Source organism: Seriola lalandi, unplaced genomic scaffold, assembly GCF_002814215.2.
Source record: "Seriola lalandi dorsalis isolate HSWRI2012SDOR001 ecotype SW California unplaced genomic scaffold, Sedor1 jcf7180002052129, whole genome shotgun sequence".
Taxonomy (NCBI): domain Eukaryota; kingdom Metazoa; phylum Chordata; class Actinopteri; order Carangiformes; family Carangidae; genus Seriola; species Seriola lalandi.
This window is the reverse complement of record NW_019522682.1, coordinates 787,512-801,185: the sequence shown is the minus strand read 5'-3', so window position 1 is coordinate 801,185 and position 13,674 is coordinate 787,512. Positions and strand designations below refer to the sequence as shown.

General features: G+C 39.5%; 1 protein-coding gene across 1 annotated transcript in view; it reads left to right on the top strand.

Moving 5' to 3' along the window:
• LOC111650151 (uncharacterized) overlaps positions 1-13,674 on the top strand; it is a 69,544-nt gene that overhangs the window by 35,700 nt on the left and 20,170 nt on the right. The window contains exons 18-36 of the mRNA XM_087172242.1: positions 607-651; positions 747-800; positions 907-951; positions 1,181-1,234; positions 3,248-3,292; positions 3,377-3,430; positions 3,863-3,970; positions 4,242-4,295; positions 5,403-5,456; positions 5,721-5,765; positions 6,209-6,262; positions 7,024-7,068; positions 7,966-8,019; positions 8,844-8,897; positions 9,062-9,115; positions 9,406-9,459; positions 9,695-9,748; positions 12,458-12,502; positions 13,266-13,310. Of these exons, the coding sequence (XP_087028368.1) occupies positions 607-651; positions 747-800; positions 907-951; positions 1,181-1,234; positions 3,248-3,292; positions 3,377-3,430; positions 3,863-3,970; positions 4,242-4,295; positions 5,403-5,456; positions 5,721-5,765; positions 6,209-6,262; positions 7,024-7,068; positions 7,966-8,019; positions 8,844-8,897; positions 9,062-9,115; positions 9,406-9,459; positions 9,695-9,748; positions 12,458-12,502; positions 13,266-13,310 (1,017 nt within the window). The remainder of the gene's footprint in view (positions 1-606; positions 652-746; positions 801-906; positions 952-1,180; positions 1,235-3,247; positions 3,293-3,376; positions 3,431-3,862; positions 3,971-4,241; positions 4,296-5,402; positions 5,457-5,720; positions 5,766-6,208; positions 6,263-7,023; positions 7,069-7,965; positions 8,020-8,843; positions 8,898-9,061; positions 9,116-9,405; positions 9,460-9,694; positions 9,749-12,457; positions 12,503-13,265; positions 13,311-13,674) is intronic.

Sequence of the window (13,674 nt, the reverse complement as noted above, 5' to 3'; positions counted from 1 at the left end):
GACTCATGAGTACTAAGTTAATTACTAGTACTAGTAAAAAGTACTGAGTGCTCATGAGAGTGTCAACATGCTGATTGGCATCACAGGCGGTGTGATCCCATTGTGAGATGGTCTGTAGTTATAACTCTGGAGGTGAAAAATGTTTTCACCTAGCTCTGTCTTTTTTTCAGTTAAATTATTTTTCATTAAACTGTAATTTTCTTTTATATATTGAAAATTGCTCATCACAAGTTCCCAGAGCCCTAGCAGATGTCTTCAAATGAGCTGTTTTGTGTAAGCAACAGTCCCAAACCCAGAAATATTCAGTTCACAATGACATCAAATAGAGAAAAGCAGCAAATTGTAATATTTCAGAAGCTGGAACCAGAGACTATATGACATTTCTGCTTGATGAGTGACATTAATGAGTGGATAGATGCATCATCAAAATTGTTGATTCATTTTCTGTTGATCAAGAAATGTTTGATGGAAACAGGCAGATAGTGACTTGCTGACTAAATGATGGTATGAGTTTGAAGTTTTATAGATCTCAAACAAAATCAAGCTTAGATTTCAGGAAATTTCTCTTGTTTATAAAATTTACATGTCAGATAAAATTTCTTTCAGGGGGACATGGGACCTGCTGGAAGTGTTGGTCACAAAGGCCCACAGGTATATATTTTGTTTTTATCATAATTATGCTGCAAGTTTTTTTTAGAGACTATGTTTGACATTGAAATGTGTTGCCTTCTTTTTCTTCCCATTAGGGGCCTCCAGGTTTAGAGGGACAGATTGGACCCCCTGGACTCAGAGGGCCTCAAGTGAGTACAGTTCAAGATGAGAGTGTTGATGGAGACTTGTGACTCTTTGCGGTGCTGCTTCATAAACTTGTGCAGGGGGTTTAAGTCAAACTGTGTATCTTAACAGGGACATTTAGGACTGATCGGTTTCCCCGGCCCTAAAGGACATCCTGTAAGTTTGTTCTCATCACGTTATTTTGTTTCATTTTTTTCTTTTTTTTGTTTTCTTTTGGTGCACAGTGGATTTAATGGTGGAACTGGAACTGAACAGCAAACATTTCAATCTTGTGCATAATGAGGAGCCAACAGTAGTGTATCAACAAGGCCTGATCATTTAAAATCAGAAGATACAGTATCTTATCACTGCTTTCCTGTTTGTTTGTCTTTTGTTTTCTTACCAGGGGCCTGTGGGACCCATGGGTGCCCGGGGGGAACCCGGCTTTGAGGGGCCCATGGTGAGTTACACTTGAACATGTTCACCAGGGTATTACATCATAACAATATTACACTTGCAGGTTCACACTAAAGTGGCAAGAAAACAGTGTGAATAACCTGGTTTCCTTTAGTAATTGATCATAAAATGCAGCGTTTTCCCATACAACTAGCTAGTGAGGTGTTTAGGGGACATCTGTGAATTGTAGGTTGTAGTGGGTTACATTCTCCCCCTCTAAACAGCCTGAGTCTCTGCATGCACACTGGTCACACGCTGCATCACCCACGACCACAAGTAAAGTCTTAGCCGAGCTGAAATTTTATCTGATCTTCATCTAAACCACAAGTGTAAACAAAATTAAAGTGCTTAAGCTAATAACACATAAACAATTTTTAGCGTTCTCATTCAACACATCCATTAAACATTCACGCAGCTGGTGGAAAAACCAAGTGAAGCCTTGGATTTAATAACTGTTTGAACTTCCTTTTCCCCCAATAACCTCAAACAAGCTCTTTAGTAGCTGATCAGACGTGCACAATGTTCAGGAGGATTCTTCCTTATAGAGCTGCTTCAGCTCGGACATATTCTCAGGATGTCTGGTGCGAGCGGCTCTCTTCAGTTCATTCCACAGCATCTCTCCTGGATTAAGGTCAGGACTCTGACTGCGCTCCTACAGGTGGATTTTCTGTGTTTGAAGTCATTCTATAGTAGATTTACTTTGATGTTTAGGGTCATTATCCTGCTGCATCACCCAACTTCTACTAAGCCTCAACTGGTGGACATCCACCCTAACATCAGCCTGTAAGATACCTCGATAAAGCAGAGATTTCATTTTCCCCTTGATGTATGGCCTCAAATTAGAGTCAAAAAGATTTTGAACTTGTAAAGTTTGTAGATTTAAATCAACCTTTCTAAACCTAAACCTATGAATCTGCATGAGAAATTCAAATTTGTACATGTGTAAAAAACATTTGTATTTGTAGAAAAAAAGAGACTAATCTATAAACAAATGATATCAGTGATAAGGTTACACAAAGACAGTCAAAAAAGTCTGGCTCTTCTGTGACCCAGGTGGATTTGCATGCATACACAGCACATTCAATTTTAACCATTGTTTTCTACAGGATATTCTTTTCTACCTCACTGATCATCTGCGTTGTGTCTTTGGAGTTATCTTAGCTTGGCCTCCAATTCTACGGAGAGTAGCCACAGAACTCCTTTTCCACACAGTTTGTCTAACTGTGAACTGATGAATATGTAAATTATCACTTGGTAACTCTCTCCAGGTTTATGTAAATCAACAATTCAGCAGCTCAAAATGTTTGAGTGTTTTTATAAATGAAAATAGCTCAAACCCACACCTCCAATCTTGTTTCATTGGTTCGACTTGTTAATGCCGTTAACTGCCAACCTACACTGTGAATGTTTGAATGATGTTTTCAATGCAGACAAGATCAATACAATGATTTGTGTGTTATTAGTTCAAATAGATTGTGTCTGTTTTCTTGCATCTGCATGTATGAACAGACATATATTACATATAGATATATGTAAGAAGGTCACAAGCAGATGTGAATATTAGATTTAGTACCAGTTGTGTGCAAGGTTTTGTATCTGGTCCCATAACTTTTGTTACCACAGTAGATGTACCTCACTGTACAGCATAATATATTTTCACATTGATCTCTACAAGCACTCTGTTGGTGGACGTTTTGCTGCAGCCTCACAGTGCCATCTCCTGGATGTAAGGTCTCAGTGGATCATGACATGATTCTGTGACACTGAACTCACTTCTTCAGTGTCTGCTGAGCTTCACCACAATAACTCTCCAGCAGATTAAAGTTTTCAAATTGACGCACATACAAAATAAATTCCATTTTTACTAGTCATTTCACCCTATATCTATCCTACTATATAGTAGGTATTGTAGTGAATGGTTTATAAATTTGCTTACATAGTATGTAATGCTTAATTAATCTGATCTCGTTTTCAAGTTTTAAAACATATATTCAAGAGCTTTTGGCTTTGTTTACAGGGCACTCCAGGGCTACAAGGTCCTGCAGGTTTTCCCGGGGTAACGGTAGGTGCCCAGTATAGATTACAAACATATTCACTGCTAAACATTATTGGCTGAACCTGCTTTTGATCATTTCCTTCTTTACAGGGTAACAGGGGACCAGATGGGGACAAGGGGGATGTGGGACCTAAAGGCAACAAGGTAGGACACAGCAATTTTTCTGTTTGATAACACTGAATGAAGAGAATGAGCTGCTTAAATGAATAGCTCAACACTTTGAGGGATATGATTATTGACTTTCTCTTTGAGAGTTACATTTATCAACACCATTCATGTCATGTACGCTAAATGTAAAGCAGCAACTGGGGACTGGTTAGCGTAGCTCAGCACAGAGACTGGTAACAGGGGGAAACAACTAGCCAGGCTCTGTCCAAATCTAACAAAATCCGACTACCAGCACCTTTAAAACTCATTAATGAGCTTGATATATCTTGAGTTTTCTTTAATCAGCACGAAACAGACTTAAAGAAAGTGAATAAGTGTATTTACCAAAATGTCAAACTATTCGTTAACATTGACACATGATTCAGAAAGGTCTCTGCCCCTTAGAAAGTCTCTCTGTTTTTCTCTTAGGGTATTAAGGGGGCAGAAGGCATTAAGGGTCCTCAGGGAGAGAGGGGCCCCACCGGCTTCCAAGGTTTCCCAGGGAACAAGGGCCAGCCTGGCCCCAAAGGCACTGAGGTACACTTTACAGCACTGTGGTTATTCGTAAATATTCTATGTGTAAGTATTTTTAAAATAAGATCCACCTACAGTCCTGTTTTCAGATAACACACCACTTGTTTCAGATCTATACTGGCAACAAATAAAATCCTTTCCATTACCATGTTATTAACCCACTGTGTTTGCAGAGCATTATTGTATTACATGCTGTTTTAAGCAGGAGAAAGAAGCGTGTGGTGAAGGTGAAAAAACGAGATAAGCTTGACTGATTTTATATTTTTTCGTTCAGGGCACAAATGGAGAAACTGGTCCTCAGGGAAAACAGGGCAGTCGTGGGTTAAAGGTCAGTGATGATTTGTGCGTCCAACACCGTGAAATGTCAGATGACTTCATATGTTGATCCAGATTTAACACCAGATTTAACTGTGTAACATTAGAGCTTCCAATGGCCTAATACACATGCATTTAACAATCCACATTCTTGTTTCTACACTTGGTCATTCCACAGAAAGATAAAGTGTTTAAAAAGTCTAAAAGTGTTGAAGTATTTTTCTTGGAGCATGTGGAGCATGAGTCACAATGAATACTGTGAAATAATGTTTTAGATTCACTCTCAGCCTTCTGCTAAATGTCTGATCCATTGTAAAAGAAATAACTACAGCTAGTTTGTTTGTCTATCTTTGACACACAATGTAAAGTCTTGATTGTTTAAATGTTTTTAAAACCGAGCGATTAAGCCGCAATTTACATCTTCACTAATAACTGAGTGTTCTTAGCAATGTGTGGATGATGAAGTCTCTCCTGAAGTGAGTCATTCATTTTTAGGGGTTAAAGATTCCTGCCTTCCTGCCCTTTAAGTTTACAGTGAACTCAGTGTGGGTGAAGGATGATTGTCTCTTAAAATACTGCACCTTAGTCTTACAAGATACAGATTAAAACAGAATTGATGCTGAGGAGCTGGAGATATTCAGAGGTTTTCCTTTAGTGTGGGAGCGCCAATAATGAGTGGATCCTACATTTCCCATAATCCTACTTTCCGTTAGTTTGTAGTCTCCATGTCCAATGACATCATCAGGGTTATTGTTTCCTTCAGAGCTGCAGAAGACATTACCACTAACCATGATGAGTAATTTGAACTTGATGTGTAAAATTTACCACTTTAAAACAGCAACCTGATTATTCACCTTTTTTGACCTCAGGGAGTCTTCCTTCATAAATATGTTTGTTTGCAAAGCTGACTTTGCTGATGTGACTATGTTACACAAGAGTAGTAACCCACACTCTGCTCCATTTGTCTAAAGTTGTCATAAATGAATCGTCTGTCATTTCTGCTTCACCCTTTCTACACAATTTCACCCATTTTAAGAACAAGAAAGCAAAGTCATGCTTTTTTATATAATTGTCATACTGATGCTCAGCAACAAACACTAACATCTAAACCTCCTTGAAGGGGAACAGGGGACCAGATGGACGTAACGGCAAACCAGGACCCAGAGGGAACAAGGTATAAGACTCCTTTTAGCTCATAGGGTTCAACACACTGCCATCCCAGAGGCAAACATGAACTGAAAAAAAAATATGGATATACTGTTTCTGTCTCTAGAGTAAAAACAGAAAAAGACAGCAAGAAACAATTTTTAAAAAATGCCATATTAGAGGTAGCACACAGAAACTGCACCGCACATCATCAGCTTAAGAAACTTACAATGTGAGTTGCTTTGTATTCAGTTACTTAATGCTAATGTCTTCTCTCTTTTCTTCTCTCCAGGGTCGGACTGGACAGAGGGGCCACACTGGCCAGCCAGGCCCATCGGTAAACTTGCTCACTGTCAGAAATGATTCATAGTGTATTCAAGATGAAACTCTCTGTAGCTCATGGTCATATGTTTGAAACGCAGGTCAGACAGAATCTGAATACTGGTATTACAAATATGAGAACTAAAGTTTAGTTAAATTGTTGAATTTATGAAGTAGTTTTAACAAAACTTTCTTTTTACATATACATTTGTAGTATGAGATGCTCTTTTATTTCTAGTCATAATCATGAAGCAGATTTCTAGATAGAAAGTAAACTCACCTGCCATACTGGCCTGCAGAGGCTAAACTGATTCATTCTTAATTGCTCACTTTGTTTCTATTTGAAAAAAAAAAAGTCATATTTTGAAAGTAGTCAAAAAAAAAAGAGGTTTACAGGATGAACAGTTTGCATGTGTGTGTCTTTTGTGTCTGTGTGTGTTTTTGGTTGATTCCTCCCAGGGTTTGCTGGGGCCACCTGGACCAGAGGGAGCAGAAGGAAAGCCTGGTACACAGGTTCCCATTCTCTATCATATTTCAATCCCATCACCTATAAATGTTGTGTTTGTGTGTTGTCTTTACTTTCTGCCAGTGTACCAGTGTTTATTATTTTGTGAATTATTTCCAATAAACGTGGACTTATTCCACACAGTCTTTGTCACCTGGTTTGATTCCCAGCTTTGACTTTTAGAGGAAAGAGGACTTTGTAGAGTGATGACTACAGACGCAACAGACATTTCACTGCACATAGTCACACACTTTAAAAAATTCTTCTCTGAATACAAGATTAGATGGCTGTTGGGTGATGGTTTTGAAGAGTGACATACTGAAACACTACCACGATGAAAATGCCCTAAAAATGTCAAACCTTCTCCCAAGTTGAGTTGAGGTTACTCCTCTGAAGTAATTGTTGGTTCAGACAGTAGGAGGCAGTCTTTGTACAGTACTGTGATGAGCTGTTGTACATCTACAGTAGAGTTCATGTTGTTTCCCCGACTCATTTATTCATCACTGCATTTTATCCAATAATGAGAGACAGAGTTTTACTTGGCTGGAAGATTTGTCTAATTCTGACATATTGCATTACAGTACATTATTGAGAGTTTCCATCTTCATAATCAGTATCGCCATGTTTTTGTGTGTTATAACAATGATAAAAGTTTAAATGAAATGGATTAAGAGACTGAATATTCATGTCCTGAGTTTATACATTCATTCCTTACATGACCTCTGCTGCTGGGAAAAATTGCATCTCTGGTATTTTCTCTCTGTTTCAGGGTCCCTCAGGTGCAGCTGGCAGCGACGGCAGTAAAGGACTGACGGTAAGACCTCAGCGTTCAGTTTATGACATCATCCCTGCACCTCTGCGTTTTTTGGCTCTTTGCCCTCAGCTTCAGGGTTCAGCTGAATACAAACACATTATTACAGCTTTACAAGATATCCCAGGTTCAAATTATGGAGGATTTTATATATTTGTGAGCAGGAAACTCAACGAACGCTGCCAAAAACAGATTTTAAAAGGACACAACAGAACCTGCTACCAGCTAGTTAAACAGATCAGGTGTGTTGACTAAACGGCTGAGTGTGCATGTGTGTATATATCACACATATGCCTACACATACTGTATAATAGTATACACATACTCAATGACTAAAAGTATTTGGTCACCTCAACATTGCACCTACATGTGTTTTTGTCCAAAAGTTGAAACTAAAGAGTCAAAACCATAAAAAAGAGCCACAGAACAAATATTTTGTGTTCAACAGTTTTTGTTAAAACTTTTAATCCTACTGGATTTATTCATCTAAATGTACTGCTGCTGACGAACAAGTTTTGTATTACCAAATTTACAGTCACCACATTATTATTAATTAAAGACAAATACAGCCTGTTAAAGAGTGTTAATCTAAATTCTTAATTACCGATACATTAACCATAATGACATTTAGGCAGTAGCTTCATGAGTTCCATTAAATGAACGACCAAGAAGCAATTAAATGGTAGATTAAGCGACTATTAGTGAAATTCTGAATCAACTCGTCTAAAAACCAAAAATGTAACTGTTCACTGCACATCTGTTATTTGCAAGATATAAATGGCAGTTTGTTTCACATTTGCATTTGGTATTTTTAGGCAGCTTTGCAATTCTCATTATGTTTTTTCATTCCTCTCTGTCCCTTTTCACTACATTTGTCTTTTATTACTGTCACTTTTCCAGGGTTTTCAAGGGATTGCTGGGGAGAGAGGAGCAGATGGTCCACCAGGTTCTCTGGTATGCCAAGTTGTCACTCTGCGGCTTTGTCATCTGAAGGACAGAGGACTTGAAACTGACTTCTTCAGAGTTGTGGCAGCCAGGCAGGAAATTTGGAGATGAACAGCTCCATTGATGTGTATAGCTCGAGAAATAGCAGCTGGGTTGACTGTAAATATGCAAGCGGCTGAAAAATGAAGCCGACACCGAAGTGCCAGAAAGCAGTTTGTTGAATGGCCAATTGAGGCTGGCTCCATCAGTGATTCAGTCCTCATAGACTCCCATGTTAAAATGCCCAACTTTACAGCAGAAATAAACATGTTTACAGCCTGGTACAAAATACGGTTTTAGTCTCTGTGGCTAATTTGCTCCTTCATGAAAACTGATAACTCACCCGTTTCAATTTTATTAAGGCTTTAAGTTATGCATGATTGACAGCATGATGACGACAGCAGAGCAGCCCACTCTGAGCCCACTCTTCAGAAACATGTGGGTGATGTCACAGAGGCTACATCTGTCTTTATGTACAGTGTATGCAAATATGGCAACCCACAGATAACAATGTTTTGTTCAAAGATGAAAAACAAAGGACACATCAGACTTAGTCAGTTAAAACGTCAGGAACATCAATCTTCTAATTTAACGTGTGGTCAGACAGCCAACAAGCATTTTTTCAAAAGATTTCAGATTTCTTTAAATATAGAAAAATCCTTATTTTCACTGTGTGTTTCACTGTTACAATGTTGCCATACATATCTGTGCAGTCCTGCAAATCTGATTGGCTAGGTAGATAAACATTGATTTGTACTTTGGCCCTTTGGTGATGGAGTGTTTTCGTCTGATAGGGGCCACCAGGGAAGACAGGACCTCCAGGCTTACCAGGACCCCCAGGAGAGATGGTGAGTCCACAGGTGCACAGATACTGGTTGTGTGTGTGTGTGTGTGTGTGTGTGTGTGTGTGTGTGTGTGTGTGTGTGTGTGTGTGTGTGTGTGTATTTTGTCAATTTTATCTTACATAGATGTGTGTTTTGTGTGTGTGTTTTGTGTGTGTGTGTTTTCTCAGGGTTTCACAGGGAAACCAGGCATGGAGGGACCTCAGGGCCCATTAGGCATGTATGTAAGTGATTTTTCAGCCGGGCAGATACAAGGAATGCACCTGCACTACCTTTTCATAGCACATACACTGTACGCAGGATATACAGTACATGTACAGTATAACATATTGTTGCACAATAAGACTTGGCACTGGAAAGCACTGATTATGGAGCCTTGACAAAATTATCAAGATGTAGAACAAGCTAATAACAGCTATCCAGGGCCGTCCCTCTGGTAGCTGTTGTGTGGTGCTGGATTTATGACATTAATTGATAATTCAGTTCTTCCGTCTGTTGTTCCCCCTCCCATCAGGGTATCCAGGGGAACGTGGGCATGCGTGGGCCTCCAGGTTTCATGGGAGAAAGGGTATGGTCATCTTTGTCTCACCTGTCTGCGATGTTAAAGCCTCATGACAACAGTAAAAGATGCTAAAAAGTTTATTAGAGATGATATTCAGATATTTTTGCTTACGTTTGCTGACAAAGTGCAGACGTTTTTCATATGTACTTGAGTTGTTAAAATCTCTATGTTTGCAAACACTACAACATTAACTGTGACAAGAAAAGTCAGACTAATAATCTCTTCTTTTCTTCTCCACCAGGGTGAGCCAGGTTTACGAGGTTTATCTGGGCCTGTCGGGAAGCCAGGACCTGCCGTAAGTGTACAGTCAAGTTTAGTTTTTTTATTTTCTATCCATGGACCCCTGGTAACTGTTAGGACTATATGAGAGAACGACTGAGTATTGTTGAGAGGATTTGATTAAGACAGCGGCGATGATGGGGTCACGCCAAGGAGGGTTTTTGTTGTATAAACCAGTGAAGTGTGCAGCTGGTGTGCAGGGACTGCAGGTTTATGGAAGCGAACAGGACACAGTGATTGATTTTGTCGGGGGCACTGCTGGCAAAACTAATGGCAGAGTGACGTGACACGTTCAGCTGATGGAGGACAAATAACTGAGTTTCACTGTTGTCCTGCATGAGGAGAGCGCCAGGAGAGATCCTCAATGATAAAGAAGTTCCCTCCACATGTAACAGCCCAGTTCCACTGTACAGTATGTGTAAACTGTGGTCATAAGTTTTGAAGCAGAAATCCAAATTCATCAGACCATTCTACACTTTTAACTTTAACTGTCCAGTTTTGGTGAACCTGTGCCCCCTGCAGCCTCAGATCTTTGTTCTTGGCTGAGAGGCTGACATGGTCTTCTGCTGTTGTAGCTCATCCACCTCAAGCTTGTTGTTGATTCTGAGAAGCTTTTCTGTTCACCACAGTTGTAAAGAGTTGTAATACGAGTTACCATAGTTCTGTCAGCTCCAACTAGTCTGGTCATTTTCCTCTGACCTCTCTCATCAACAAGGTGTTTCCATACGCAGAGCTGCCGCTCACTGGATGTTTTTGTTTTTCTCACCATTCTTAGTAAAAAACGCTAGAGGCTGTTTTTTGGAAAAATCTCAGGAGATCAGCAGTTTCAGAAATACTCAAACCAGCCTGTCTGGCACCAACAATTATTGCATTGCACTTTACGATTGGCTGATTGGATAACTGCATGACCAAACAGGTGTACAGGTGTTTCTAATAAAGTGCTCATTGAGTGTAAATGTCCATGAACACACAGGAGTAACACAAGTAAACACATACGAGCCTCTGTGCTAGCATCTACTGTATCCACAGACAGAAACAGCAGAAACTTAAATGAAGCTTTGTTTTGTTGTTGTTTCCATAATTAGACAAATTGTGTGAACTGATGTTTTTCCCTCTGAGTCTTCTGATCTGTTTTGAAGTCTTGGTTGAGGCTGAAAGGTCAAACTTTCCTCTTGAAACTCATCAAAGTTTCTGCACCCTATAAATCATTCTTCCTGTCTTTTGGTTGGTTAGATCTGGGAATAAGAAAGTCCCTCTTGCATGGAAGGGGTTAGTTTCAGTAATGGAAGTCAGACTGTTTTCTGAAGTTCACTTCTTCCCCACAGTCCTCCTTGCAGTGTCATTGGCCACACACTCTCCTCACTCACATGGTTGCTCACTGCTGTAGTGAAATCCATCAATGTGACATAGAGTGAAATCATTCAGTACCAAGGAGGTGGATTCATCAGCTGCTGGCTTGAACACTAAATACGCTGGTAAACTGGACGCTTTCGTGTTCACTTCACTGGAAGCACTGACAGCCACACTCTAGCAAATAATGCTGTCAACAAAAGGAAGACATGTACAGCCTGAGTCAGGTTCTGTGTTTTACTGCAAAGGTTTTTTGAAATATCATGTCTATACTTTATTCTCAGAGGGAATAAAAGAAAATGTAATAAGACAGAGAGTAGACAGAGCCAGTGGGGATCAGTGTTTGCCAAAAAGTGAAAGCTTTAAACCTCCGATTTTCTCTTAACCGTGTGACAATACAGTCCTCACCGTCCTTGAGATAAAATAATTGTTCAGGATTCACAATTCATTAAAAACTTTGTTTTTGTTATTAGTTCAGGTAAGTTTTCTAACTTTCTTTGCAGGTAGCAGCAGGAGTGAAGTAATAGCAAATGCAGTCATGAAAGAGTGTTTAAAGAACAACAACAACAATTCATCAAGGGGATGAATTAGTTAAAACTCACAGATTGTTTCCTACTATCCACTGTACACACTGTAGCTCACGAAGCAACCAGCAGTAAAACTATCCCTCAGTGCAGATAAAGGCATTTGACATACTTAGCTGGAAGGTTATGTTCAGCACATTTTTAAAGTTTAGCCCTAGAGAATAATATAGTGACTGGATTAAGGCACTTAATGCATCAGCAAACAGATAACCTCACACTACATGTCGCTAAAAGACAAGGACGCCCACTTTCCCCGTCCCCATCTGTCATACTTTATCAAACTGCAGCAATCAGGCCTCACTGTGTTTGTTTACAAGAAAACCCCACAGGGTACATCTAATCTTAACCTGCATGTGTTACAGAGAGTACAGGTAGCCTACATATAAAGTGAATAGTGTATGGTATAAAATGTATCTGAACAGCATAAAACAATATGAATAAGTTATTTATTTTGATAAGATTCAATCCATCTCGCTCCTAAAACGTGCTCACCATGAACAAAAAGAAGCACTGCAATCATACATTCTGCCACTGTAATTTTTATCGTGTGTTATGTTTATTATTGTGTTATTTCCCTTACCATCATTGTTGTCTTTGACCAACAATACGAACTGTTTTGACAGGTGGAGTTCATACTGCAGTTGAGAGACAAGAATATAAATTATATCAGTTTTACACAAAAAAGATCAGATCTGCTTTATCTTATTTCCTCTCTCAGTGCTCAGGCAGAAGTCTGAGCCATGGGTGGGATTAGCATGTTCTGACTTGCCTTGTCTGTTTTTCTTTTTCAGGGTCTGCCAGGTCCTCCTGGAGAGAAGGGACTCCGGGGACCTCAGGTGAGAGAAGCCTTTAATAAAAGAGTTTGTAAATCAAAGAGATGCTGATATTTTGCTTCCATCACGTCTTGTTGATGGATTTAAACTGTGATGCTGGTGGATTTTAATAATTTAAACTCACTGGCCCTGTTCAGACCTGGTATTAAAACCTGTCTGTGGTGATCTGGTCCGATCACTCTGAAAATATTTCACTATTTGAAATGGCAAAACTTTGTATTATTTTTGAGCTGTGCACAGTGTGCTGATTTGTTCAACCCCTCTGTGCCTCTCTCTCTCTCTCTCCCTCTCTCTCTCGCTTACAAACACAAACACATTGACACAAACACAAACACTCGAAATGCAATTTAAAGCAAGGTGTGATTTGACGAACTTAGAGCTGACCACTTGTGATCAGATCATTGAAGACGCATGTTAAAGCCAGGTCTGAACAGGGCTATTGTCCATAAGGAAATCCAGTTTGTAAAACTAGCACAGCATAATGTAATGTACAATATCATACATGTATTTGTATGTTACCAATGTTCACATGTACATTTTCTTTCTGTCTTTCTAATGAAGTTCCAACAAAAGCCCAGTTATCAAAAACACGCCAAAGAGCATCACAGATTTACAGATCTAAATCTGTATCGTGGACAACGGTAGTTCCTTGGGCAGAAATAGTTAGATTTGTTGGGAAACCTTCGGAACTAACAGACCATGTGTTTCACTTCTCTGTTTCTTAATCAACCAGTGTCTTAAGTGGAACTCATGTTTTTAATCACAGGGCCGTCCTGGAGATGAAGGACCCAAAGGGATACAAGGCCCAGCAGTGAGTTACATTTCATAGTGAAGTTTGTTGATCTGTATTTTTAGGAATATTTTTAATAATTTGCGTTTGTATTTAAGTGAAATACATCATGAAGAGAGAGGATGTGCGCAGCAGGGTGGTGTGTCTGTAATTATCAAGCAGTAAAGTTCAAGTTTGGTGTCAAACATCACAAGCAGTTGTGCAGGTGCTGTCTGTCTGTCCAGAGGACGAAACCTGCCACAAGCTGCACATAAAAACTATACTATTCAAGGTTGTGTATATTCTCTCCTCAACAAATCAGACTTAACATATTCATGAAGATGCCTTTGAGTAGAATTGCTGAGTCGCAGCAAAATTGCATAACGTCAGTATCAGTGGCAATCAT